The sequence below is a fragment of the Gavia stellata genome, chromosome 12 (assembly GCF_030936135.1).
Source record: "Gavia stellata isolate bGavSte3 chromosome 12, bGavSte3.hap2, whole genome shotgun sequence".
NCBI lineage: Eukaryota > Metazoa > Chordata > Aves > Gaviiformes > Gaviidae > Gavia > Gavia stellata.
The window spans coordinates 5,254,649-5,282,073 of NC_082605.1; the positions used below are offsets into that span (position 1 = coordinate 5,254,649).

The following is a 27,425-nucleotide window of genomic DNA, read 5'->3' on the forward strand; positions in this document are numbered from 1 at the left end:
ACCCGCGTAACCGGGGCGGCTGCTCCTGCAGTACTGCCTCTGGTTCTGGGCTCCCCGGCAGAGGGGCCAGAAGCCACCGTTGAGCCGTGCCCACGCTCACACGTCCCATCCGCTCAGACGCGGTGGGTGGCCGGGGCACAGCACAGGGCCTCGGGACGGCACCTAAGTGTCGCAGGTGGCCCAACGTCTTTCCCCTGAGCTCCTCAGCGCTTTGGTGATGTGCTGCCTCCAGAACAAAAAGCAGCTGGTCCGCAAGCTGGGGAGTCACGGCGGAAATGGCCTTTTTCCATGGCAATAAACTGCCTTTCAGAAGCACTGTGCGCCTTTCCTGGGTGGGGTAGGAAACTGCAAGCGGCTGTGGGGCAGCTGTGGAGGCGGTGGGTGGGAGCGTTGATCTGTTTGAGGGTAGAATGGCTCTACAGAGGGATCTGGACAGGCTGGATCGCTGGGCCGAGGGTTTGCAAGCGTTTCAGCAACAGGCTGCCCAGGGAAGTGGTTGAGTCACCTTCCCTGGAGGTATTTAAAAGACATGCAGACGGGGCGCTTAGGGACATGGTTTGGTGGTGGACTTGGCAGGGTTAGGTTAACGGTTGGACTCGATGATCTTAAGGGTCTTTTCCAACCTGAATGACCCTATGATTCTAATTGCCATTCAATTATTGCTTAATCGCCATTTGATTACCATTTGATTGTCATTCCATCATCGATTACTTACCATTTGATCACCGCTTGATCATTAATAAAAGCCTTCTAGTTAACCCCACAACGAGGACTGCTCTGAATAATTCACCTGCGACACCAGGACAAAAACCAGACAGTGTCTCAGGCGCCACCGGAGTAGGAAAAGAGGAATGCGAAATCCAGCATTGGAGAATCCAGGTCTGAAACGCAATTCAGGACTGAGAGAAACCTGAAAGCCCCAGAAGCCCTTCCACAATACTAGCTGGCCGACACTGCTGAGAGTGCCTAGAGGCTGCCCAGGCTGCCTCCTTCAGCTCCTGCTTTCAGAGTGTCCTCAGCCATCCTCTTCTACCAGCCACCTTGCAAGCCAAACTCTGCTGCTCAGGGTTTCCTTCTCAGCAGGCTTTCTGAGGTTTCGCTCGGCCTTCCTTTCGACGCCAGGGCGTTCCGTTCCAGAGCTCCGTTAGCGAGGTGCCCACAGAGGTGGCCGGTGCCAGGCAACAAGCACCTCCGTTCAGAGCGAGGCCGTGCGTGACCACAGCTCTTGGGCCAGCTCCATTCGAGCTCCGGTGCTCGGGAGTGCCTGGGAGCTCACGTCGCACTCCCCCTGAAGAGCCCTGCCTGTTCTGGCCGTGTCTAGACCTCACGTCTTCCCAATCACAGCAGTCAAGAACAGAAGGACAAAGTGCTGCCACCGAGTTCTCTTTGGGACCCTCGAGACCTCCTTTCCTTCCTCATTGCCTCTTTGCTGGCAGAAAAGCCCATCAGGTCTCCCAGGTTCCCCTGCCTTCCTCAGAGAGGACAGCTGCTGCCTCATGTAACGAATCCCCTTTCATGCTGCATTAAGGCCTGTCAGGAAGGCACACACCTTAAGACCACCTGTAGTTTGCCTGACGAGCAGAGGGTTGTTCAAATCTGCACGGCCACCCCACGGGATTTCCTTCGCGCTTTGCTCACCGGGATTCTATGCTTCAGCCTTCTAGCTCTCCGCCAACGCCACAGAGCCCTTCAGCAGTCACTCTGCAAGCGAATCTTTTCTCCTTCCTGCACTGGAAAGGTACTTGCTGGTCTCCAACAGGAGGGAAATCCTTTCGGATGACTGACATTTCCCAGGCCTCCCGTTACCCTTCCGTAGAGCGTATGGGATGTTCTTGCTCTCAAGGGCGTACGAGGGGACTCAAGGCCTCAGTAGCAGGTACCGCTCTGACCCTCCTGAACTCTGTGGAGGAAATTCCTTACCAGGTGTTTGCAATGTCTGTGAAAAAAGGATTTCTTGGCTTATACTGCCAGAAGGAAGCCTTCAGCTGGTCCAGCAGCAATCCTGTTGGGGAACAGGACCCGGCCCTGGGGAACGGGCGATGCCCTTTGGCTCCTGTAGAAACACAACCTGCAGAGATCTTCATGTCGCCAATACAGACGTGACACTGAAGGGAACTTTTAAAGAAAAGCAGCTTTGCCACTTTGCCACAATTCTCACTACCCTAGGCAAGGAGGCTAGGAAATGGGGTGTAGCCTTGTCCAGAACGCAACGGAGTTGAAGCGTGTCAAAAGTCGCTGGGGCCGGGGCGTGTGATTTTGGGGGGGGTGAGCCGCGAGGGCCATGCCGGGTGGGCGGGCGCGGCCCACATTGCCGGGAGCCAGGCGGCCAGCCCCGGTCCCGGGGGTGGGTGTGAACTTCCCGCGGGGAAACTGAGCAGGCTGCGGGGCCAGCGAGGCCCGAAGCACGCGGCCATGGCGCTGGGCAGCCGGCCAAGGCCAGCCCGCAAGGAGGGAGGTCTAGGGAAGGTGCTGCCAAGCCCCGGGGAGAGGACAACCCTCCAGGCCCTGCCCCTAACGCTGCCCCTCGGGAAAGGGAGAGGAGGAGGAAGCCGACAAATGAGCGTGGAATCTCCCAGTGCAGAGGTTAACGGCCAACTTTATTGTGCCGGTGGAGGGGGAGGAGGGCCAGCACTCGGGGACGGCGCACGGCTGTATGGATTTTGGGCCCGACGCCGCAAGCGGGAGCGGTCTCGCGTCCGCACAGGCCCAGGGAGGCTGGAGCAGCTGCCGCTGTCGAGCGCTGGGAAGGCAGAGGACCCCGATGGCAGCTGGCTGGCGGTGCTGGGGCTGCCGATGTCGGGTGCCGGGGAGCCGTGGGACGGCCCCAGCGCAGCCTGGCGGGGGCTCCTGCTCTCAGCGCTTGGTGCTGGGGCGCGGCTGCTCTCAGGGCGTCTTCTGGGCCAGCTGTAGGGAGTTTGGGCCCGACGTCGCAAGCGGGAGCGGTCTCGCACCCGCTTGGGCCCAGGTGGGCTGGAGCGGCTGCTGCCCTCAAGCACTGGGGAGCCGTGGGATGGCCCTGGTGCCGCGCTGCCGGGGCTGCTGGTCTCTGGTGCCAGGGAGCCATGGGACGGCCCGAATGCTGCGTGGCTACCGGCGCTGGAGCTGCTGGTGTCCAGTGCTGGGGAGCCGCAGGAGGACCCCGACGCTTCGTGGCTGCTGGTGCTGGGGCTGCTGGTCTCCGGTACCAGCGAGCTGTGGGACAGCCCCAGCACCGCCTGGCTGGGAGTGCTGCTCTCAGCACTCGGTGCTGGCGCACGGCTCCTGCCACCGTGTCTGCTGGGCCGGCTGTATGGTGTTTGGGCCCGACGTTGCAAGCGGGAGCATTCTCGCACCCGCTCGGGCCCAGGGGGGCTGGAGCGGAGGCTGTCCTGAAGTGGCGGGGAGCCGCAGGAGGACCCCGATGGCGCCTGGCTGGCGGTGCTGGGGCTGCTGATCTCGGGCACCACAGATGCGAGAGATTGCCCCGATGCCGCCTGGCTGCTGGTGCTGGGGCTGCTGGTCTCGGGTGCCGGAGAGTCGTGGGAAGGCCCCGATCCTGACTGGCTGGCAGTGCTGGGGCCGGCGAGCTCCGAGGCGGTACTGGAGTCTGCAAGGGGAAGCGGGAAGGTCAAGGGCACGGCCCCCCAGGCCCAGGGCAGGATAGGCCAGTGCGGTGCGCCCGGCTGTCCGGGAGCAAAGAGGCTCTTCCAAGCCCACCCTGGGCACCCACCACCAGGCCTTGCCTGGCCCCTGGCCCCAGCCCAGGGGCACGCGGGTGCTTTGCCTCTTACCGGTGCCCAGGCCAGCACAGCTGTTGCACTCCCAGCTGGCCGTGCTGTTCCCCGAGTAGGCGCAGCGTCTGTGGGTGCCCTCGGCAGCACAGGAGCAGCACAGGAGCAGTTGCCAGGGCCTGGGGAAGCAAACGGGTTCATGGCTGTGAGGACAGAGTGGCCGCAGCTCAGGACTGTCCGGCAGAGCTCTTGTTCTTAGTCCTTCCGCTTCGAGCCCTTGGCGAGACAGAGATCCCGTGCAGAGCTCCGGGGTGCAGCTTTGGCAACTTACCCCTCTTCCTCTGCCTGCTCCCTGCCTCCTGGACAAAGGCACTCGCTGGCATCGCAGCGGCCGTGCCTCTCATATAGTGCTGCGTATGCACGGCTGTTCTCCCATGATGGCAGCCTGATGGAGAAAGGAAACTTGATGAGCCCCTGCTGCCCCGGCATCAGGCAGATGCAGGACATCCCTGCTCTTCCCCCCTGCCCTGTTTCCAACTCCTCCATGAAGCTGACGCCCAGACTCACGGGACAGCGCAGGGCCAGGACTGCAGGGGCAGCCCCTGGCAACGGCACAGCGCTTGCACCCTCGTGTCCTGTGAGCCAGGCAGGGCGACACCAACCTGAAGGGGATTCGGATCCCCACGGTGAGCATTTCCAGGACAAACTCTTCCTTATCTCTACAGAGCGGGCACTGGAAGCAAGAAATGCCAGCGCGCGCAGCCTGTCCCTGCAGGAGAAACATAAGGAGCACGAGTGAGGCCCTGGTGCTGCTGAGCGCCTGCCGTGGCCCGGGGCCAAGGGAAGGGCTCCTACCTGGATGCAGCCCCTGTGGAACCAGGCGTGTTTGCACGCTGGGCACACCATGGTGCCGTAGGACTTTCTGTCCCCCACAGGGTCCAGGCAGATGAGGCAGGTGGTGTTCTCCTCCGGAGCCGCCTCCACTGCCTGCTCTGGGCGGTGCTCCCAGCAGAAGGACCTGGGGGAAGAGGAAAGGGATGGGCGAGGTGAGAACTGCTGGGTCCTTCCCCGGTGGTGGCGAGGAGGGGAGAGGAGGTACCTGTACTGAGGAAGGAACTGGGTGACGCATCCACCCTCCACGGCACAGGGGAGATGGAAGCTGCGGTCACAGTCCGTCTCGTGGCAGGTGATGGCGGCCCCATTCTCGCCACAGACGAAGCAGTCCTGGAAAGGGCAGAGCAGCCCCCATCAGCGGCAGCCTCAGGGTCTCCACCGCCAGCCCCACACCTCCGGGCAGGGCGCAGGATGCAGCCGCTGCTGGGACACAGCCCGCAGACATGCCTGGCGGCCGAGGCACCTGTGCTGGGGCCTCTGTGGAGCTGCTGGGAGCAAGACTTTTGTCCCAGAGCTGGTTGGAAGGGCTGGGATTTCTTTCTTGGGGCCTGGGCTAAGCTGCTGCAACCCTCTCCTGGCACAAATCTCCCTGTTCTTGTCGGGTCCTCACCTTCTGCGCTGCCCGCTGGATGGTGCGTCGAATATCCTCAGGGAGAAATCCCATGAGTCCTAATTCCTTGAGCCGTTGCTGGTAAAGCTCGTTGGCGAAAAACTGCAGAAGAGGAAAGACGAGGGAGGAGCTGATGAGGCGAGTGTGGCAGGGACTGCCTGTGGAAAAGCTGGAAGGAGCCCCGGAGAAACTCACCAGGCAAAACACGTGGGCACAGAGCCCTTCCTTCTCCAGTTTGCGCCCACAGATGTCCGGGTCAGCCTCTGCCCGGCGACACAGCATGCACGCTGGAGGGGAGAGAGCAAATGGCAGCGGGAATGAGCACCTCTGCGGGGCCGGGGGCAGCGTCCCTGCGGGATTGCCCCCGAGGGCCTGCTCTGTCCCTGCCTAGCTGGCTGATGGGCAGGGCCGGAGGCCTTGGAGAGGAAGGGGGCATTGCAGGCCCGGGTGTCCCAGCAGGCGCCCACTGCCCAGCCTGGGCCGGGCTTGCTGAGGCAAGGAGGGGCCCTGCCCCGGGGCGCTTGGGGAGCTCCTGCCTCCCTCGCCCTGCCACCGCTCTCGGCCCCACGCTGACCGCCCCGACAACCCCTCTGCCAGGCTGCGGGAGGGGTACGTTGCTCTCACCCTGCTCCGTCGAGGCGGGGGCCCTCTCCATCCTTGCGGACATGGCACACATCAACAGTGAGCGTTTGGAGAGTCTCTGTCCCAGCAGCGCCGGGGTGTCTCCTCCAGATGCTCCTCTGCTGACTCTGAGGGAGAAGCGAGGCGCAGGTGAGCTTGCAGCACAGGCCCAGAGCCCCGAGACGTGGGGCCCCCCTCCTCCCTCGGCAGCCCCGCGCAAGCCCCGTCCCTCCCCTCACCTCACCAGGTCGCACTGGCGCACGGCCTGAGCCCAGCGCTCCTTTTTGTGGGCTTGGCCCCGCGGGTCACAGTGCCCGCTGTGACATCAGCACCGCTGGCCTGCCTGCGCCCCAAATACGGGCAGGGACGGGCTCGGCCACCTGCCACCCGCTCCGAGACGGCCGCCGCCTCACAGGGGTGGCTGTGAAGTGCCCAGGCGGGGGCCCGAGCCCTCGGCACCCGCGTAACCGGGGCGGCTGCTCCTGCAGTACTGCCTCTGGTTCTGGGCTCCCCGGCAGAGGGGCCAGAAGCCACCGTTGAGCCGTGCCCACGCTCACACGTCCCATCCGCTCAGACGCGGTGGGTGGCCGGGGCACAGCACAGGGCCTCGGGACGGCACCTAAGTGTCGCAGGTGGCCCAACGTCTTTCCCCTGAGCTCCTCAGCGCTTTGGTGATGTGCTGCCTCCAGAACAAAAAGCAGCTGGTCCGCAAGCTGGGGAGTCACGGCGGAAATGGCCTTTTTCCATGGCAATAAACTGCCTTTCAGAAGCACTGTGCGCCTTTCCTGGGTGGGGTAGGAAACTGCAAGCGGCTGTGGGGCAGCTGTGGAGGCGGTGGGTGGGAGCGTTGATCTGTTTGAGGGTAGAATGGCTCTACAGAGGGATCTGGACAGGCTGGATCGCTGGGCCGAGGGTTTGCAAGCGTTTCAGCAACAGGCTGCCCAGGGAAGTGGTTGAGTCACCTTCCCTGGAGGTATTTAAAAGACATGCAGATGGGGCGCTTAGGGACATGGTTTGGTGGTGGACTTGGCAGGGTTAGGTTAACGGTTGGACTCGATGCTTTTAAGGGTCTTTTCCAACCTGAATGACCCTATGATTCTAATTGCCATTCAATTATTGCTTAATCGCCATTTGATTACCATTTGATTGTCATTCCATCATCGATTACTTACCATTTGATCACCGCTTGATCATTAATAAAAGCCTTCTAGTTAACCCCACAACGAGGACTGCTCTGAATAATTCACCTGCGACACCAGGACAAAAACCAGACAGTGTCTCAGGCGCCACCGGAGTAGGAAAAGAGGAATGCGAAATCCAGCATTGGAGAATCCAGGTCTGAAACGCAATTCAGGACTGAGAGAAACCTGAAAGCCCCAGAAGCCCTTCCACAATACTAGCTGGCCGACACTGCTGAGAGTGCCTAGAGGCTGCCCAGGCTGCCTCCTTCAGCTCCTGCTTTCAGAGTGTCCTCAGCCATCCTCTTCTACCAGCCACCTTGCAAGCCAAACTCTGCTGCTCAGGGTTTCCTTCTCAGCAGGCTTTCTGAGGTTTCGCTCGGCCTTCCTTTCGACGCCAGGGCGTTCCGTTCCAGAGCTCCGTTAGCGAGGTGCCCACAGAGGTGGCCGGTGCCAGGCAACAAGCACCTCCGTTCAGAGCGAGGCCGTGCGTGACCACAGCTCTTGGGCCAGCTCCATTCGAGCTCCGGTGCTCGGGAGTGCCTGGGAGCTCACGTCGCACTCCCCCTGAAGAGCCCTGCCTGTTCTGGCCGTGTCTAGACCTCACGTCTTCCCAATCACAGCAGTCAAGAACAGAAGGACAAAGTGCTGCCACCGAGTTCTCTTTGGGACCCTCGAGACCTCCTTTCCTTCCTCATTGCCTCTTTGCTGGCAGAAAAGCCCATCAGGTCTCCCAGGTTCCCCTGCCTTCCTCAGAGAGGACAGCTGCTGCCTCATGTAACGAATCCCCTTTCATGCTGCATTAAGGCCTGTCAGGAAGGCACACACCTTAAGACCACCTGTAGTTTGCCTGACGAGCAGAGGGTTGTTCAAATCTGCACGGCCACCCCACGGGATTTCCTTCGCGCTTTGCTCACCGGGATTCTATGCTTCAGCCTTCTAGCTCTCTGCCAACGCCACAGAGCCCTTCAGCAGTCACTCTGCAAGCGAATCTTTTCTCCTTCCTGCACTGGAAAGGTACTTGCTGGTCTCCAACAGGAGGGAAATCCTTTCGGATGACTGACATTTCCCAGGCCTCCCGTTACCCTTCCGTAGAGCGTATGGGATGTTCTTGCTCTCAAGGGCGTACGAGGGGACTCAAGGCCTCAGTAGCAGGTACCGCTCTGACCCTCCTGAACCCTGTGGAGGAAATTCCTCACCAGGTGTTTGCAATGTCTGTGAAAAAAGGATTTCTTGGCTTATACTGCCAGAAGGAAGCCTTCAGCTGGTCCAGCAGCAATCCTGTTGGGGAACAGGACCCGGCCCTGGGGAACGGGCGATGCCCTTTGGCTCCTGTAGAAACACAACCTGCAGAGATCTTCATGTCGCCAATACAGACGTGACACTGAAGGGAACTTTTAAAGAAAAGCAGCTTTGCCACTTTGCCACAATTCTCACTAACCTAGGCAAGGAGGCTAGGAAATGGGGTGTAGCCTTGTCCAGAACGCAACGGAGTTGAAGCGTGTCAAAAGTCGCTGGGGCCGGGGCGTGTGATTTTGGGGGGGTGAGCCGCGAGGGCCATGCCGGGTGGGCGGGCGCGGCCCACATTGCCGGGAGCCAGGCGGCCAGCCCTGGTCCCGGGGGTGGGTGTGAACTTCCCGCGGGGAAACTGAGCAGGCTGCGGGGCCAGCGAGGCCCGAAGCACGCGGCCATGGCGCTGGGCAGCCGGCCAAGGCCAGCCCGCAAGGAGGGAGGTCTAGGGAAGGTGCTGCCAAGCCCCGGGGAGAGGACAACCCTCCAGGCCCTGCCCCTAACGCTGCCCCTCGGGAAAGGGAGAGGAGGAGGAAGCCGACAAATGAGCGTGGAATCTCCCAGTGCAGAGGTTAACGGCCAACTTTATTGTGCCGGTGGAGGGGGAGGAGGGCCAGCACTCGGGGACGGCGCACGGCTGTATGGATTTTGGGCCCGACGCCGCAAGCGGGAGCGGTCTCGCGTCCGCACAGGCCCAGGGAGGCTGGAGCAGCTGCCGCTGTCGAGCGCTGGGAAGGCAGAGGACCCCGATGGCAGCTGGCTGGCGGTGCTGGGGCTGCCGATGTCGGGTGCCGGGGAGCCGTGGGACGGCCCCAGCGCAGCCTGGCGGGGGCTCCTGCTCTCAGCGCTTGGTGCTGGGGCGCGGCTGCTCTCAGGGCGTCTTCTGGGCCAGCTGTAGGGAGTTTGGGCCCGACGTCGCAAGCGGGAGCGGTCTCGCACCCGCTTGGGCCCAGGTGGGCTGGAGCGGCTGCTGCCCTCAAGCACTGGGGAGCCGTGGGATGGCCCTGGTGCCGCGCTGCCGGGGCTGCTGGTCTCTGGTGCCAGGGAGCCATGGGACGGCCCGAATGCTGCGTGGCTACCGGCGCTGGAGCTGCTGGTGTCCAGTGCTGGGGAGCCGCAGGAGGACCCCGACGCTTCGTGGCTGCTGGTGCTGGGGCTGCTGGTCTCCGGTACCAGCGAGCTGTGGGACAGCCCCAGCACCGCCTGGCTGGGAGTGCTGCTCTCAGCACTCAGTGCTGGTGCACGGCTCCTGCCACCGTGTCTGCTGGGCCGGCTGTATGGTGTTTGGGCCCGACGTTGCAAGCGGGAGCATTCTCGCACCCGCTCGGGCCCAGGGGGGCTGGAGCGGAGGCTGTCCTGAAGTGGCGGGGAGCCGCAGGAGGACCCCGATGGCGCCTGGCTGGCGGTGCTGGGGCTGCTGATCTCGGGCACCACAGATGCGAGAGATTGCCCCGATGCCGCCTGGCTGCTGGTGCTGGGGCTGCTGGTCTCGGGTGCCGGAGAGTCGTGGGAAGGCCCCGATCCTGACTGGCTGGCAGTGCTGGGGCCGGCGAGCTCCGAGGCGGTACTGGAGTCTGCAAGGGGAAGCGGGAAGGTCAAGGGCACGGCCCCCCAGGCCCAGGGCAGGATAGGCCAGTGCGGTGCGCCCGGCTGTCCGGGAGCAAAGAGGCTCTTCCAAGCCCACCCTGGGCACCCACCACCAGGCCTTGCCTGGCCCCTGGCCCCAGCCCAGGGGCACGCGGGTGCTTTGCCTCTTACCGGTGCCCAGGCCAGCACAGCTGTTGCACTCCCAGCTGGCCGTGCTGTTCCCCGAGTAGGCGCAGCGTCTGTGGGTGCCCTCGGCAGCACAGGAGCAGCACAGGAGCAGTTGCCAGGGCCTGGGGAAGCAAACGGGTTCATGGCTGTGAGGACAGAGTGGCCGCAGCTCAGGACTGTCCGGCAGAGCTCTTGTTCTTAGTCCTTCCGCTTCGAGCCCTTGGCGAGACAGAGATCCCGTGCAGAGCTCCGGGGTGCAGCTTTGGCAACTTACCCCTCTTCCTCTGCCTGCTCCCTGCCTCCTGGACAAAGGCACTCGCTGGCATCGCAGCGGCCGTGCCTCTCATATAGTGCTGCGTATGCACGGCTGTTCTCCCATGATGGCAGCCTGATGGAGAAAGGAAACTTGATGAGCCCCTGCTGCCCCGGCATCAGGCAGATGCAGGGCGTCCCTGCTCTTCCCTCCTGCCCTGTTTCCAACTCCTCCATGAAGCTGACGCCCAGACTCACGGGACAGCGCAGGGCCAGGACTGCAGGGGCAGCCCCTGGCAACGGCACAGCGCTTGCACCCTCGTGTCCTGTGAGCCAGGCAGGGCGACACCAACCTGAAGGGGATTCGGATCCCCATGGTGAGCATTTCCAGGACAAACTCTTCCTTATCTCTACAGAGCGGGCACTGGAAGCAAGAAATGCCAGCGCGCGCAGCCTGTCCCTGCAGGAGAAACATAAGGAGCACGAGTGAGGCCCTGGTGCTGCTGAGCGCCTGCCGTGGCCCGGGGCCAAGGGAAGGGCTCCTACCTGGATGCAGCCCCTGTGGAACCAGGCGTGTTTGCACGCTGGGCACACCATGGTGCCGTAGGACTTTCTGTCCCCCACAGGGTCCAGGCAGATGAGGCAGGTGGTGTTCTCCTCCGGAGCCGCCTCCACTGCCTGCTCTGGGCGGTGCTCCCAGCAGAAGGACCTGGGGGAAGAGGAAAGGGATGGGCGAGGTGAGAACTGCTGGGTCCTTCCCCGGTGGTGGCGAGGAGGGGAGAGGAGGTACCTGTACTGAGGAAGGAACTGGGTGACGCATCCACCCTCCACGGCACAGGGGAGATGGAAGCTGCGGTCACAGTCCGTCTCGTGGCAGGTGATGGCGGCCCCATTCTCGCCACAGACGAAGCAGTCCTGGAAAGGGCAGAGCAGCCCCCATCAGCGGCAGCCTCAGGGTCTCCACCGCCAGCCCCACACCTCCGGGCAGGGCGCAGGATGCAGCCGCTGCTGGGACACAGCCCGCAGACATGCCTGGCGGCCGAGGCACCTGTGCTGGGGCCTCTGTGGAGCTGCTGGGAGCAAGACTTTTGTCCCAGAGCTGGTTGGAAGGGCTGGGATTTCTTTCTTGGGGCCTGGGCTAAGCTGCTGCAACCCTCTCCTGGCACAAATCTCCCTGTTCTTGTCGGGTCCTCACCTTCTGCGCTGCCCGCTGGATGGTGCGTCGAATATCCTCAGGGAGAAATCCCATGAGTCCTAATTCCTTGAGCCGTTGCTGGTAAAGCTCGTTGGCGAAAAACTGCAGAAGAGGAAAGACGAGGGAGGAGCTGATGAGGCGAGTGTGGCAGGGACTGCCTGTGGAAAAGCTGGAAGGAGCCCCGGAGAAACTCACCAGGCAAAACACGTGGGCACAGAGCCCTTCCTTCTCCAGTTTGCGCCCACAGATGTCCGGGTCAGCCTCTGCCCGGCGACACAGCATGCACGCTGGAGGGGAGAGAGCAAATGGCAGCGGGAATGAGCACCTCTGCGGGGCCGGGGGCAGCGTCCCTGCGGGATTGCCCCCAAGGGCCTGCTCTGTCCCTGCCTAGCTGGCTGATGGGCAGGGCCGGAGGCCTTGGAGAGGAAGGGGGCATTGCAGGCCCGGGTGTCCCAGCAGGCGCCCACTGCCCAGCCTGGGCCGGGCTTGCTGAGGCAAGGAGGGGCCCTGCCCCGGGGCGCTTGGGGAGCTCCTGCCTCCCTCGCCCTGCCACCGCTCTCGGCCCCACGCTGACCGCCCCGACAACCCCTCTGCCAGGCTGCGGGAGGGGTACGTTGCTCTCACCCTGCTCCGTCGAGGCGGGGGCCCTCTCCATCCTTGCGGACATGGCACACATCAACAGTGAGCGTTTGGAGAGTCTCTGTCCCAGCAGCGCCGGGGTGTCTCCTCCAGATGCTCCTCTGCTGACTCTGAAGGAGAAGCGAGGCGCGGGTGAGCTTGCAGCACAGGCCCAGAGCCCCGAGACGTGGGGCCCCCCTCCTCCCTCGGCAGCCCCGCGCAAGCCCCGTCCCTCCCCTCACCTCACCAGGTCGCACTGGCGCACGGCCTGAGCCCAGCGCTCCTTTTTGTGGGCTTGGCCCCGCGGGTCACAGTGCCCGCTGTGACATCAGCACCGCTGGCCTGCCTGCGCCCCAAATACGGGCAGGGACGGGCTCGGCCACCTGCCACCCGCTCCGAGACGGCCGCCGCCTCACAGGGGTGGCTGTGAAGTGCCCAGGCGGGGGCCCGAGCCCTCGGCACCCGCGTAACCGGGGCGGCTGCTCCTGCAGTACTGCCTCTGGTTCTGGGCTCCCCGGCAGAGGGGCCAGAAGCCACCGTTGAGCCGTGCCCACGCTCACACGTCCCATCCGCTCAGACGCGGTGGGTGGCCGGGGCACAGCACAGGGCCTCGGGACGGCACCTAAGTGTCGCAGGTGGCCCAACGTCTTTCCCCTGAGCTCCTCAGCGCTTTGGTGATGTGCTGCCTCCAGAACAAAAAGCAGCTGGTCCGCAAGCTGGGGAGTCACGGCGGAAATGGCCTTTTTCCATGGCAATAAACTGCCTTTCAGAAGCACTGTGCGCCTTTCCTGGGTGGGGTAGGAAACTGCAAGCGGCTGTGGGGCAGCTGTGGAGGCGGTGGGTGGGAGCGTTGATCTGTTTGAGGGTAGAATGGCTCTACAGAGGGATCTGGACAGGCTGGATCGCTGGGCCGAGGGTTTGCAAGCGTTTCAGCAACAGGCTGCCCAGGGAAGTGGTTGAGTCACCTTCCCTGGAGGTATTTAAAAGACATGCAGATGGGGCGCTTAGGGACATGGTTTGGTGGTGGACTTGGCAGGGTTAGGTTAACGGTTGGACTCGATGCTTTTAAGGGTCTTTTCCAACCTGAATGACCCTATGATTCTAATTGCCATTCAATTATTGCTTAATCGCCATTTGATTACCATTTGATTGTCATTCCATCATCGATTACTTACCATTTGATCACCGCTTGATCATTAATAAAAGCCTTCTAGTTAACCCCACAACGAGGACTGCTCTGAATAATTCACCTGCGACACCAGGACAAAAACCAGACAGTGTCTCAGGCGCCACCGGAGTAGGAAAAGAGGAATGCGAAATCCAGCATTGGAGAATCCAGGTCTGAAACGCAATTCAGGACTGAGAGAAACCTGAAAGCCCCAGAAGCCCTTCCACAATACTAGCTGGCCGACACTGCTGAGAGTGCCTAGAGGCTGCCCAGGCTGCCTCCTTCAGCTCCTGCTTTCAGAGTGTCCTCAGCCATCCTCTTCTACCAGCCACCTTGCAAGCCAAACTCTGCTGCTCAGGGTTTCCTTCTCAGCAGGCTTTCTGAGGTTTCGCTCGGCCTTCCTTTCGACGCCAGGGCGTTCCAGAGCTCCGTTAGCGAGGTGCCCACAGAGGTGGCCGGTGCCAGGCAACAAGCACCTCCGTTCAGAGCTAACCTAGGCAAGGAGGCTAGGAAATGGGGTGTAGCCTTGTCCAGAACGCAACGGAGTTGAAGCGTGTCAAAAGTCGCTGGGGCCGGGGCGTGTGATTTTGGGGGGGTGAGCCGCGAGGGCCATGCCGGGTGGGCGGGCGCGGCCCACATTGCCGGGAGCCAGGCGGCCAGCCCTGGTCCCGGGGGTGGGTGTGAACTTCCCGCGGGGAAACTGAGCAGGCTGCGGGGCCAGCGAGGCCCGAAGCACGCGGCCATGGCGCTGGGCAGCCGGCCAAGGCCAGCCCGCAAGGAGGGAGGTCTAGGGAAGGTGCTGCCAAGCCCCGGGGAGAGGACAACCCTCCAGGCCCTGCCCCTAACGCTGCCCCTCGGGAAAGGGAGAGGAGGAGGAAGCCGACAAATGAGCGTGGAATCTCCCAGTGCAGAGGTTAACGGCCAACTTTATTGTGCCGGTGGAGGGGGAGGAGGGCCAGCACTCGGGGACGGCGCACGGCTGTATGGATTTTGGGCCCGACGCAGCAAGCGGGAGCGGTCTCGCGTCCGCACAGGCCCAGGGAGGCTGGAGCAGCTGCCGCTGTCGAGCGCTGGGAAGGCAGAGGACCCCGATGGCAGCTGGCTGGCGGTGCTGGGGCTGCCGATGTCGGGTGCCGGGGAGCCGTGGGACGGCCCCAGCGCAGCCTGGCGGGGGCTCCTGCTCTCAGCGCTTGGTGCTGGGGCGCGGCTGCTCTCAGGGCGTCTTCTGGGCCAGCTGTAGGGAGTTTGGGCCCGACGTCGCAAGCGGGAGCGGTCTCGCACCCGCTTGGGCCCAGGTGGGCTGGAGCGGCTGCTGCCCTCAAGCACTGGGGAGCCGTGGGATGGCCCTGGTGCCGCGCTGCCGGGGCTGCTGGTCTCTGGTGCCAGGGAGCCATGGGACGGCCCGAATGCTGCGTGGCTACCGGCGCTGGAGCTGCTGGTGTCCAGTGCTGGGGAGCCGCAGGAGGACCCCGACGCTTCGTGGCTGCTGGTGCTGGGGCTGCTGGTCTCCGGTACCAGCGAGCTGTGGGACAGCCCCAGCACCGCCTGGCTGGGAGTGCTGCTCTCAGCACTCAGTGCTGGTGCACGGCTCCTGCCACCGTGTCTGCTGGGCCGGCTGTATGGTGTTTGGGCCCGACGTTGCAAGCGGGAGCATTCTCGCACCCGCTCGGGCCCAGGGGGGCTGGAGCGGAGGCTGTCCTGAAGTGGCGGGGAGCCGCAGGAGGACCCCGATGGCGCCTGGCTGGCGGTGCTGGGGCTGCTGATCTCGGGCACCACAGATGCGAGAGATTGCCCCGATGCCGCCTGGCTGCTGGTGCTGGGGCTGCTGGTCTCGGGTGCCGGAGAGTCGTGGGAAGGCCCCGATCCTGACTGGCTGGCAGTGCTGGGGCCGGCGAGCTCCGAGGCGGTACTGGAGTCTGCAAGGGGAAGCGGGAAGGTCAAGGGCACGGCCCCCCAGGCCCAGGGCAGGATAGGCCAGTGCGGTGCGCCCGGCTGTCCGGGAGCAAAGAGGCTCTTCCAAGCCCACCCTGGGCACCCACCACCAGGCCTTGCCTGGCCCCTGGCCCCAGCCCAGGGGCACGCGGGTGCTTTGCCTCTTACCGGTGCCCAGGCCAGCACAGCTGTTGCACTCCCAGCTGGCCGTGCTGTTCCCCGAGTAGGCGCAGCGTCTGTGGGTGCCCTCGGCAGCACAGGAGCAGCACAGGAGCAGTTGCCAGGGCCTGGGGAAGCAAACGGGTTCATGGCTGTGAGGACAGAGTGGCCGCAGCTCAGGACTGTCCGGCAGAGCTCTTGTTCTTAGTCCTTCCGCTTCGAGCCCTTGGCGAGACAGAGATCCCGTGCAGAGCTCCGGGGTGCAGCTTTGGCAACTTACCCCTCTTCCTCTGCCTGCTCCCTGCCTCCTGGACAAAGGCACTCGCTGGCATCGCAGCGGCCGTGCCTCTCATATAGTGCTGCGTATGCACGGCTGTTCTCCCATGATGGCAGCCTGATGGAGAAAGGAAACTTGATGAGCCCCTGCTGCCCCGGCATCAGGCAGATGCAGGACATCCCTGCTCTTCCCCCCTGCCCTGTTTCCAACTCCTCCATGAAGCTGACGCCCAGACTCACGGGACAGCGCAGGGCCAGGACTGCAGGGGCAGCCCCTGGCACGGCACAGCGCTTGCACCCTCGTGTCCTGTGAGCCAGGCAGGGCGACACCAACCTGAAGGGGATTCGGATCCCCACGGTGAGCATTTCCAGGACAAACTCTTCCTTATCTCTACAGAGCGGGCACTGGAAGCAAGAAATGCCAGCGCGCGCAGCCTGTCCCTGCAGGAGAAACATAAGGAGCACGAGTGAGGCCCTGGTGCTGCTGAGCGCCTGCCGTGGCCCGGGGCCAAGGGAAGGGCTCCTACCTGGATGCAGCCCCTGTGGAACCAGGCGTGTTTGCACGCTGGGCACACCATGGTGCCGTAGGACTTTCTGTCCCCCACAGGGTCCAGGCAGATGAGGCAGGTGGTGTTCTCCTCCGGAGCCGCCTCCACTGCCTGCTCTGGGCGGTGCTCCCAGCAGAAGGACCTGGGGGAAGAGGAAAGGGATGGGCGAGGTGAGAACTGCTGGGTCCTTCCCCGGTGGTGGCGAGGAGGGGAGAGGAGGTACCTGTACTGAGGAAGGAACTGGGTGACGCATCCACCCTCCACGGCACAGGGGAGATGGAAGCTGCGGTCACAGTCCGTCTCGTGGCAGGTGATGGCGGCCCCATTCTCGCCACAGACGAAGCAGTCCTGGAAAGGGCAGAGCAGCCCCCATCAGCGGCAGCCTCAGGGTCTCCACCGCCAGCCCCACACCTCCGGGCAGGGCGCAGGATGCAGCCGCTGCTGGGACACAGCCCGCAGACATGCCTGGCGGCCGAGGCACCTGTGCTGGGGCCTCTGTGGAGCTGCTGGGAGCAAGACTTTTGTCCCAGAGCTGGTTGGAAGGGCTGGGATTTCTTTCTTGGGGCCTGGGCTAAGCTGCTGCAACCCTCTCCTGGCACAAATCTCCCTGTTCTTGTCGGGTCCTCACCTTCTGCGCTGCCCGCTGGATGGTGCGTCGAATATCCTCAGGGAGAAATCCCATGAGTCCTAATTCCTTGAGCCGTTGCTGGTAAAGCTCGTTGGCGAAAAACTGCAGAAGAGGAAAGACGAGGGAGGAGCTGATGAGGCGAGTGTGGCAGGGACTGCCTGTGGAAAAGCTGGAAGGAGCCCCGGAGAAACTCACCAGGCAAAACACGTGGGCACAGAGCCCTTCCTTCTCCAGTTTGCGCCCACAGATGTCCGGGTCAGCCTCTGCCCGGCGACACAGCATGCACGCTGGAGGGGAGAGAGCAAATGGCAGCGGGAATGAGCACCTCTGCGGGGCCGGGGGCAGCGTCCCTGCGGGATTGCCCCCGAGGGCCTGCTCTGTCCCTGCCTAGCTGGCTGATGGGCAGGGCCGGAGGCCTTGGAGAGGAAGGGGGCATTGCAGGCCCGGGTGTCCCAGCAGGCGCCCACTGCCCAGCCTGGGCCGGGCTTGCTGAGGCAAGGAGGGGCCCTGCCCCGGGGCGCTTGGGGAGCTCCTGCCTCCCTCGCCCTGCCACCGCTCTCGGCCCCACGCTGACCGCCCCGACAACCCCTCTGCCAGGCTGCGGGAGGGGTACGTTGCTCTCACCCTGCTCCGTCGAGGCGGGGGCCCTCTCCATCCTTGCAGACATGGCACACATCAACAGTGAGCGTTTGGAGAGTCTCTGTCCCAGCAGCGCCGGGGTGTCTCCTCCAGATGCTCCTCTGCTGACTCTGAGGGAGAAGCGAGGCGCGGGTGAGCTTGCAGCACAGGCCCAGAGCCCCGAGACGTGGGGCCCCCCTCCTCCCTCGGCAGCCCCGCGCAAGCCCCGTCCCTCCCCTCACCTCACCAGGTCGCACTGGCGCACGGCCTGAGCCCAGCGCTCCTTTTTGTGGGCTTGGCCCCGCGGGTCACAGTGCCCGCTGTGACATCAGCACCGCTGGCCTGCCTGCGCCCCAAATACGGGCAGGGACGGGCTCGGCCACCTGCCACCCGCTCCGAGACGGCCGCCGCCTCACAGGGGTGGCTGTGAAGTGCCCAGGCGGGGGCCCGAGCCCTCGGCACCCGCGTAACCGGGGCGGCTGCTCCTGCAGTACTGCCTCTGGTTCTGGGCTCCCCGGCAGAGGGGCCAGAAGCCACCGTTGAGCCGTGCCCACGCTCACACGTCCCATCCGCTCAGACGCGGTGGGTGGCCGGGGCACAGCACAGGGCCTCGGGACGGCACCTAAGTGTCGCAGGTGGCCCAACGTCTTTCCCCTGAGCTCCTCAGCGCTTTGGTGATGTGCTGCCTCCAGAACAAAAAGCAGCTGGTCCGCAAGCTGGGGAGTCACGGCGGAAATGGCCTTTTTCCATGGCAATAAACTGCCTTTCAGAAGCACTGTGCGCCTTTCCTGGGTGGGGTAGGAAACTGCAAGCGGCTGTGGGGCAGCTGTGGAGGCGGTGGGTGGGAGCGTTGATCTGTTTGAGGGTAGAATGGCTCTACAGAGGGATCTGGACAGGCTGGATCGCTGGGCCGAGGGTTTGCAAGCGTTTCAGCAACAGGCTGCCCAGGGAAGTGGTTGAGTCACCTTCCCTGGAGGTATTTAAAAGACATGCAGACGGGGCGCTTAGGGACATGGTTTGGTGGTGGACTTGGCAGGGTTAGGTTAACGGTTGGACTCGATGCTTTTAAGGGTCTTTTCCAACCTGAATGACCCTATGATTCTAATTGCCATTCAATTATTGCTTAATCGCCATTTGATTACCATTTGATTGTCATTCCATCATCGATTACTTACCATTTGATCACCGCTTGATCATTAATAAAAGCCTTCTAGTTAACCCCACAACGAGGACTGCTCTGAATAATTCACCTGCGACACCAGGACAAAAACCAGACAGTGTCTCAGGCGCCACCGGAGTAGGAAAAGAGGAATGCGAAATCCAGCATTGGAGAATCCAGGTCTGAAACGCAATTCAGGACTGAGAGAAACCTGAAAGCCCCAGAAGCCCTTCCACAATACTAGCTGGCCGACACTGCTGAGAGTGCCTAGAGGCTGCCCAGGCTGCCTCCTTCAGCTCCTGCTTTCAGAGTGTCCTCAGCCATCCTCTTCTACCAGCCACCTTGCAAGCCAAACTCTGCTGCTCAGGGTTTCCTTCTCAGCAGGCTTTCTGAGGTTTCGCTCGGCCTTCCTTTCGACGCCAGGGCGTTCCAGAGCTCCGTTAGCGAGGTGCCCACAGAGGTGGCCGGTGCCAGGCAACAAGCACCTCCGTTCAGAGCGAGGCCGTGCATGACCACAGCTCTTGGGCCAGCTCCATTCGAGCTCCGGTGCTCGGGAGTGCCTGGGAGCTCACGTCGCACTCCCCCTGAAGAGCCCTGCCTGTTCTGGCCGTGTCTAGACCTCACGTCTTCCCAATCACAGCAGTCAAGAACAGAAGGACAAAGTGCTGCCACCGAGTTCTCTTTGGGACCCTCGAGACCTCCTTTCCTTCCTCATTGCCTCTTTGCTGGCAGAAAAGCCCATCAGGTCTCCCAGGTTCCCCTGCCTTCCTCAGAGAGGACAGCTGCTGCCTCATGTAACGAATCCCCTTTCATGCTGCATTAAGGCCTGTCAGGAAGGCACACACCTTAAGACCACCTGTAGTTTGCCTGACGAGCAGAGGGTTGTTCAAATCTGCACGGCCACCCCACGGGATTTCCTTCGCGCTTTGCTCACCGGGATTCTATGCTTCAGCCTTCTAGCTCTCCGCCAACGCCACAGAGCCCTTCAGCAGTCACTCTGCAAGCGAATCTTTTCTCCTTCCTGCACTGGAAAGGTACTTGCTGGTCTCCAACAGGAGGGAAATCCTTTCGGATGACTGACATTTCCCAGGCCCCCCATTACCCTTCTGTAGAGCGCATGGGATGTTCTTGCTCTCAAGGGCGTACAAGGGGACTCAAGGCCTCAGTAGCAGGTACCGCTCTGACCCTCCTGAACCCTGTGGAGGAAATTCCTTACCAGGTGTTTGCAATGTCTGTGAAAAAAGGATTTCTTGGCTTACACTGCAAGAAGGAAGCCTTCAGCTGGTCCAGCAGCAATCCTGTTGGGGAACAGGACCCGGCCCTGGGGAACGGGCGATGCCCTTTGGCTCCTGTAGAAACACAACCTGCAGAGATCTTCATGTCGCCAATACAGACGTGACACTGAAGGGAACTATTAAAGAAAAGCAGCTTTGCCACTTTGCCACAATTCTCACTAACCTAGGCAAGGAGGCTAGGAAATGGGGTGTAGCCTTGTCCAGAACGCAACGGAGTTGAAGCGCGTCAAAAGTCGCTGGGGCCGGGGCGTGTGATTTTGGGGGGGTGAGCCACGAGGGCCATGCCGGGTGGGCGGGCGCGGCCCACATTGCCGGGAGCCAGGCGGCCAGCCCCGGTCCCGGGGGTGGGTGTGAACTTCCCGCGGGGAAACTGAGCAGGCTGCGGGGCCAGCGAGGCCCGAAGCACGCGGCCATGGCGCTGGGCAGCCGGCCAAGGCCAGCCCGCAAGGAGGGAGGTCTAGGGAAGGTGCTGCCAAGCCCCGGGGAGAGGACAACCCTCCAGGCCCTGCCCCTAACGCTGCCCCTCGGGAAAGGGAGAGGAGGAGGAAGCCGACAAATGAGCGTGGAATCTCCCAGTGCAGAGGTTAACGGCCAACTTTATTGTGCCGGTGGAGGGGGAGGAGGGCCAGCACTCGGGGACGGCGCACGGCTGTATGGATTTTGGGCCCGACGCCGCAAGCGGGAGCGGTCTCGCGTCCGCACAGGCCCAGGGAGGCTGGAGCAGCTGCCGCTGTCGAGCGCTGGGAAGGCAGAGGACCCCGATGGCAGCTGGCTGGCGGTGCTGGGGCTGCCGATGTCGGGTGCCGGGGAGCCGTGGGACGGCCCCAGCGCAGCCTGGCGGGGGCTCCTGCTCTCAGCGCTTGGTGCTGGGGCGCGGCTGCTCTCAGGGCGTCTTCTGGGCCAGCTGTAGGGAGTTTGGGCCCGACGTCGCAAGCGGGAGCGGTCTCGCACCCGCTTGGGCCCAGGTGGGCTGGAGCGGCTGCTGCCCTCAAGCACTGGGGAGCCGTGGGATGGCCCTGGTGCCGCGCTGCCGGGGCTGCTGGTCTCTGGTGCCAGGGAGCCATGGGACGGCCCGAATGCTGCGTGGCTACCGGCGCTGGAGCTGCTGGTGTCCAGTGCTGGGGAGCCGCAGGAGGACCCCGACGCTTCGTGGCTGCTGGTGCTGGGGCTGCTGGTCTCCGGTACCAGCGAGCTGTGGGACAGCCCCAGCACCGCCTGGCTGGGAGTGCTGCTCTCAGCACTCGGTGCTGGCGCACGGCTCCTGCCACCGTGTCTGCTGGGCCGGCTGTATGGTGTTTGGGCCCGACGTTGCAAGCGGGAGCATTCTCGCACCCGCTCGGGCCCAGGGGGGGCTGGAGCGGAGGCTGTCCTGAAGTGGCGGGGAGCCGCAGGAGGACCCCGATGGCGCCTGGCTGGCGGTGCTGGGGCTGCTGATCTCGGGCACCACAGATGCGAGAGATTGCCCCGATGCCGCCTGGCTGCTGGTGCTGGGGCTGCTGGTCTCGGGTGCCGGAGAGTCGTGGGAAGGCCCCGATCCTGACTGGCTGGCAGTGCTGGGGCCGGCGAGCTCCGAGGCGGTACTGGAGTCTGCAAGGGGAAGCGGGAAGGTCAAGGGCACGGCCCCCCAGGCCCAGGGCAGGATAGGCCAGTGCGGTGCGCCCGGCTGTCCGGGAGCAAAGAGGCTCTTCCAAGCCCACCCTGGGCACCCACCACCAGGCCTTGCCTGGCCCCTGGCCCCAGCCCAGGGGCACGCGGGTGCTTTGCCTCTTACCGGTGCCCAGGCCAGCACAGCTGTTGCACTCCCAGCTGGCCGTGCTGTTCCCCGAGTAGGCGCAGCGTCTGTGGGTGCCCTCGGCAGCACAGGAGCAGCACAGGAGCAGTTGCCAGGGCCTGGGGAAGCAAACGGGTTCATGGCTGTGAGGACAGAGTGGCCGCAGCTCAGGACTGTCCGGCAGAGCTCTTGTTCTTAGTCCTTCCGCTTCGAGCCCTTGGCGAGACAGAGATCCCGTGCAGAGCTCCGGGGTGCAGCTTTGGCAACTTACCCCTCTTCCTCTGCCTGCTCCCTGCCTCCTGGACAAAGGCACTCGCTGGCATCGCAGCGGCCGTGCCTCTCATATAGTGCTGCGTATGCACGGCTGTTCTCCCATGATGGCAGCCTGATGGAGAAAGGAAACTTGATGAGCCCCTGCTGCCCCGGCATCAGGCAGATGCAGGACATCCCTGCTCTTCCCCCCTGCCCTGTTTCCAACTCCTCCATGAAGCTGACGCCCAGACTCACGGGACAGCGCAGGGCCAGGACTGCAGGGGCAGCCCCTGGCAACGGCACAGCGCTTGCACCCTCGTGTCCTGTGAGCCAGGCAGGGCGACACCAACCTGAAGGGGATTCGGATCCCCACGGTGAGCATTTCCAGGACAAACTCTTCCTTATCTCTACAGAGCGGGCACTGGAAGCAAGAAATGCCAGCGCGCGCAGCCTGTCCCTGCAGGAGAAACATAAGGAGCACGAGTGAGGCCCTGGTGCTGCTGAGCGCCTGCCGTGGCCCGGGGCCAAGGGAAGGGCTCCTACCTGGATGCAGCCCCTGTGGAACCAGGCGTGTTTGCACGCTGGGCACACCATGGTGCCGTAGGACTTTCTGTCCCCCACAGGGTCCAGGCAGATGAGGCAGGTGGTGTTCTCCTCCGGAGCCGCCTCCACTGCCTGCTCTGGGCGGTGCTCCCAGCAGAAGGACCTGGGGGAAGAGGAAAGGGATGGGCGAGGTGAGAACTGCTGGGTCCTTCCCCGGTGGTGGCGAGGAGGGGAGAGGAGGTACCTGTACTGAGGAAGGAACTGGGTGACGCATCCACCCTCCACGGCACAGGGGAGATGGAAGCTGCGGTCACAGTCCGTCTCGTGGCAGGTGATGGCGGCCCCATTCTCGCCACAGACGAAGCAGTCCTGGAAAGGGCAGAGCAGCCCCCATCAGCGGCAGCCTCAGGGTCTCCACCGCCAGCCCCACACCTCCGGGCAGGGCGCAGGATGCAGCCGCTGCTGGGACACAGCCCGCAGACATGCCTGGCGGCCGAGGCACCTGTGCTGGGGCCTCTGTGGAGCTGCTGGGAGCAAGACTTTTGTCCCAGAGCTGGTTGGAAGGGCTGGGATTTCTTTCTTGGGGCCTGGGCTAAGCTGCTGCAACCCTCTCCTGGCACAAATCTCCCTGTTCTTGTCGGGTCCTCACCTTCTGCGCTGCCCGCTGGATGGTGCGTCGAATATCCTCAGGGAGAAATCCCATGAGTCCTAATTCCTTGAGCCGTTGCTGGTAAAGCTCGTTGGCGAAAAACTGCAGAAGAGGAAAGACGAGGGAGGAGCTGATGAGGCGAGTGTGGCAGGGACTGCCTGTGGAAAAGCTGGAAGGAGCCCCGGAGAAACTCACCAGGCAAAACACGTGGGCACAGAGCCCTTCCTTCTCCAGTTTGCACCCACAGATGTCCGGGTCAGCCTCTGCCCGGCGACACAGCATGCACGCTGGAGGGGAGAGAGCAAATGGCAGCGGGAATGAGCACCTCTGCGGGGCCGGGGGCAGCGTCCCTGCGGGATTGCCCCCGAGGGCCTGCTCTGTCCCTGCCTAGCTGGCTGATGGGCAGGGCCGGAGGCCTTGGAGAGGAAGGGGGCATTGCAGGCCCGGGTGTCCCAGCAGGCGCCCACTGCCCAGCCTGGGCCGGGCTTGCTGAGGCAAGGAGGGGCCCTGCCCCGGGGCGCTTGGGGAGCTCCTGCCTCCCTCGCCCTGCCACCGCTCTCGGCCCCACGCTGACCGCCCCGACAACCCCTCTGCCAGGCTGCGGGAGGGGTACGTTGCTCTCACCCTGCTCCGTCGAGGCGGGGGCCCTCTCCATCCTTGCGGACATGGCACACATCAACAGTGAGCGTTTGGAGAGTCTCTGTCCCAGCAGCGCCGGGGTGTCTCCTCCAGATGCTCCTCTGCTGACTCTGAAGGAGAAGCGAGGCGCGGGTGAGCTTGCAGCACAGGCCCAGAGCCCCGAGACGTGGGGCCCCCCTCCTCCCTCGGCAGCCCCGCGCAAGCCCCGTCCCTCCCCTCACCTCACCAGGTCGCACTGGCGCACGGCCTGAGCCCAGCGCTCCTTTTTGTGGGCTTGGCCCCGCGGGTCACAGTGCCCGCTGTGACATCAGCACCGCTGGCCTGCCTGCGCCCCAAATACGGGCAGGGACGGGCTCGGCCACCTGCCACCCGCTCCGAGACGGCCGCCGCCTCACAGGGGTGGCTGTGAAGTGCCCAGGCGGGGGCCCGAGCCCTCGGCACCCGCGTAACCGGGGCGGCTGCTCCTGCAGTACTGCCTCTGGTTCTGGGCTCCCCGGCAGAGGGGCCAGAAGCCACCGTTGAGCCGTGCCCACGCTCACACGTCCCATCCGCTCAGACGCGGTGGGTGGCCGGGGCACAGCACAGGGCCTCGGGACGGCACCTAAGTGTCGCAGGTGGCCCAACGTCTTTCCCCTGAGCTCCTCAGCGCTTTGGTGATGTGCTGCCTCCAGAACAAAAAGCAGCTGGTCCGCAAGCTGGGGAGTCACGGCGGAAATGGCCTTTTTCCATGGCAATAAACTGCCTTTCAGAAGCACTGTGCGCCTTTCCTGGGTGGGGTAGGAAACTGCAAGCGGCTGTGGGGCAGCTGTGGAGGCGGTGGGTGGGAGCGTTGATCTGTTTGAGGGTAGAATGGCTCTACAGAGGGATCTGGACAGGCTGGATCGCTGGGCCGAGGGTTTGCAAGCGTTTCAGCAACAGGCTGCCCAGGGAAGTGGTTGAGTCACCTTCCCTGGAGGTATTTAAAAGACATGCAGACGGGGCGCTTAGGGACATGGTTTGGTGGTGGACTTGGCAGGGTTAGGTTAACGGTTGGACTCGATGCTTTTAAGGGTCTTTTCCAACCTGAATGACCCTATGATTCTAATTGCCATTCAATTATTGCTTAATCGCCATTTGATTACCATTTGATTGTCATTCCATCATCGATTACTTACCATTTGATCACCGCTTGATCATTAATAAAAGCCTTCTAGTTAACCCCACAACGAGGACTGCTCTGAATAATTCACCTGCGACACCAGGACAAAAACCAGACAGTGTCTCAGGCGCCACCGGAGTAGGAAAAGAGGAATGCGAAATCCAGCATTGGAGAATCCAGGTCTGAAACGCAATTCAGGACTGAGAGAAACCTGAAAGCCCCAGAAGCCCTTCCACAATACTAGCTGGCCGACACTGCTGAGAGTGCCTAGAGGCTGCCCAGGCTGCCTCCTTCAGCTCCTGCTTTCAGAGTGTCCTCAGCCATCCTCTTCTACCAGCCACCTTGCAAGCCAAACTCTGCTGCTCAGGGTTTCCTTCTCAGCAGGCTTTCTGAGGTTTCGCTCGGCCTTCCTTTCGACGCCAGGGCGTTCCAGAGCTCCGTTAGCGAGGTGCCCACAGAGGTGGCCGGTGCCAGGCAACAAGCACCTCCGTTCAGAGCGAGGCCGTGCGTGACCACAGCTCTTGGGCCAGCTCCATTTGAGCTCCGGTGCTCGGGAGTGCCTGGGAGCTCACGTCGCACTCCCCCTGAAGAGCCCTGCCTGTTCTGGCCGTGTCTAGACCTCACGTCTTCCCAATCACAGCAGTCAAGAACAGAAGGACAAAGTGCTGCCACCGAGTTCTCTTTGGGACCCTCGAGACCTCCTTTCCTTCCTCATTGCCTCTTTGCTGGCAGAAAAGCCCATCAGGTCTCCCAGGTTCCCCTGCCTTCCTCAGAGAGGACAGCTGCTGCCTCATGTAACGAATCCCCTTTCATGCTGCATTAAGGCCTGTCAGGAAGGCACACACCTTAAGACCACCTGTAGTTTGCCTGACGAGCAGAGGGTTGTTCAAATCTGCACGGCCACCCCACGGGATTTCCTTCGCGCTTTGCTCACCGGGATTCTATGCTTCAGCCTTCTAGCTCTCCGCCAACGCCACAGAGCCCTTCAGCAGTCACTCTGCAAGCGAATCTTTTCTCCTTCCTGCACTGGAAAGGTACTTGCTGGTCTCCAACAGGAGGGAAATCCTTTCGGATGACTGACATTTCCCAGGCCCCCCATTACCCTTCTGTAGAGCGTATGGGATGTTCTTGCTCTCAAGGGCGTACGAGGGGACTCAAGGCCTCAGTAGCAGGTACCGCTCTGACCCTCCTGAACCCTGTGGAGGAAATTCCTTACCAGGTGTTTGCAATGTCTGTGAAAAAAGGATTTCTTGGCTTACACTGCAAGAAGGAAGCCTTCAGCTGGTCCAGCAGCAATCCTGTTGGGGAACAGGACCCGGCCCTGGGGAACGGGCGATGCCCTTTGGCTCCTGTAGAAACACAACCTGCAGAGATCTTCATGTCGCCAATACAGACGTGACACTGAAGGGAACTATTAAAGAAAAGCAGCTTTGCCACTTTGCCACAATTCTCACTAACCTAGGCAAGGAGGCTAGGAAATGGGGTGTAGCCTTGTCCAGAACGCAACGGAGTTGAAGCGTGTCAAAAGTCGCTGGGGCCGGGGCGTGTGATTTTGGGGGGGTGAGCCACGAGGGCCATGCCGGGTGGGCGGGCGCGGCCCACATTGCCGGGAGCCAGGCGGCCAGCCCCGGTCCCGGGGGTGGGTGTGAACTTCCCGCGGGGAAACTGAGCAGGCTGCGGGGCCAGCGAGGCCCGAAGCACGCGGCCATGGCGCTGGGCAGCCGGCCAAGGCCAGCCCGCAAGGAGGGAGGTCTAGGGAAGGTGCTGCCAAGCCCCGGGGAGAGGACAACCCTCCAGGCCCTGCCCCTAACGCTGCCCCTCGGGAAAGGGAGAGGAGGAGGAAGCCGACAAATGAGCGTGGAATCTCCCAGTGCAGAGGTTAACGGCCAACTTTATTGTGCCGGTGGAGGGGGAGGAGGGCCAGCACTCGGGGACGGCGCACGGCTGTATGGATTTTGGGCCCGACGCCGCAAGCGGGAGCGGTCTCGCGTCCGCACAGGCCCAGGGAGGCTGGAGCAGCTGCCGCTGTCGAGCGCTGGGAAGGCAGAGGACCCCGATGGCAGCTGGCTGGCGGTGCTGGGGCTGCCGATGTCGGGTGCCGGGGAGCCGTGGGACGGCCCCAGCGCAGCCTGGCGGGGGCTCCTGCTCTCAGCGCTTGGTGCTGGGGCGCGGCTGCTCTCAGGGCGTCTTCTGGGCCAGCTGTAGGGAGTTTGGGCCCGACGTCGCAAGCGGGAGCGGTCTCGCACCCGCTTGGGCCCAGGTGGGCTGGAGCGGCTGCTGCCCTCAAGCACTGGGGAGCCGTGGGATGGCCCTGGTGCCGCGCTGCCGGGGCTGCTGGTCTCTGGTGCCAGGGAGCCATGGGACGGCCCGAATGCTGCGTGGCTACCGGCGCTGGAGCTGCTGGTGTCCAGTGCTGGGGAGCCGCAGGAGGACCCCGACGCTTCGTGGCTGCTGGTGCTGGGGCTGCTGGTCTCCGGTACCAGCGAGCTGTGGGACAGCCCCAGCACCGCCTGGCTGGGAGTGCTGC

At 63.2% G+C, this 27,425-nt stretch overlaps 3 protein-coding genes across 3 annotated transcripts; all 3 read right to left on the reverse strand.

Moving 5' to 3' along the window:
* Positions 1 to 822: 822 nt before the first annotated feature.
* LOC132317919 (PHD finger protein 7-like) lies at positions 823 to 5,869 on the reverse strand. Its single transcript, XM_059823440.1, has 10 exons — positions 5,839 to 5,869; positions 5,410 to 5,501; positions 5,215 to 5,316; positions 4,810 to 4,934; positions 4,566 to 4,728; positions 4,373 to 4,479; positions 4,042 to 4,155; positions 3,789 to 3,889; positions 2,774 to 3,586; positions 823 to 881 (listed from the first exon to the last, which is right to left on the reverse strand). The coding sequence occupies exons 1-10, from the start codon at positions 5,867 to 5,869 to the stop codon at positions 823 to 825; spliced, it is 1,707 nt and encodes a 568-aa protein (XP_059679423.1).
* Positions 5,870 to 7,114: 1,245 nt separating this feature from the next.
* Positions 7,115 to 12,160, reverse strand: LOC132317920 (PHD finger protein 7-like). The gene is given in 10 exon segments (XM_059823441.1): positions 7,115 to 7,173; positions 9,065 to 9,877; positions 10,062 to 10,180; positions 10,333 to 10,446; positions 10,664 to 10,799; positions 10,802 to 11,019; positions 11,101 to 11,225; positions 11,506 to 11,607; positions 11,701 to 11,792; positions 12,130 to 12,160. Coding segments are annotated over 10 exon segments (1,809 nt in total).
* Positions 12,161 to 18,734: 6,574 nt separating this feature from the next.
* LOC132317921 (PHD finger protein 7-like) lies at positions 18,735 to 23,776 on the reverse strand. The gene is made up of 11 exons (XM_059823442.1): positions 23,746 to 23,776; positions 23,317 to 23,408; positions 23,122 to 23,223; positions 22,717 to 22,841; positions 22,473 to 22,635; positions 22,280 to 22,386; positions 21,949 to 22,062; positions 21,678 to 21,796; positions 21,452 to 21,493; positions 20,554 to 20,952; positions 18,735 to 18,793 (listed from the first exon to the last, which is right to left on the reverse strand). The coding sequence occupies exons 1-11, from the start codon at positions 23,774 to 23,776 to the stop codon at positions 18,735 to 18,737; spliced, it is 1,353 nt and encodes a 450-aa protein (XP_059679425.1).
* Positions 23,777 to 27,425: the final 3,649 nt, after the last annotated feature.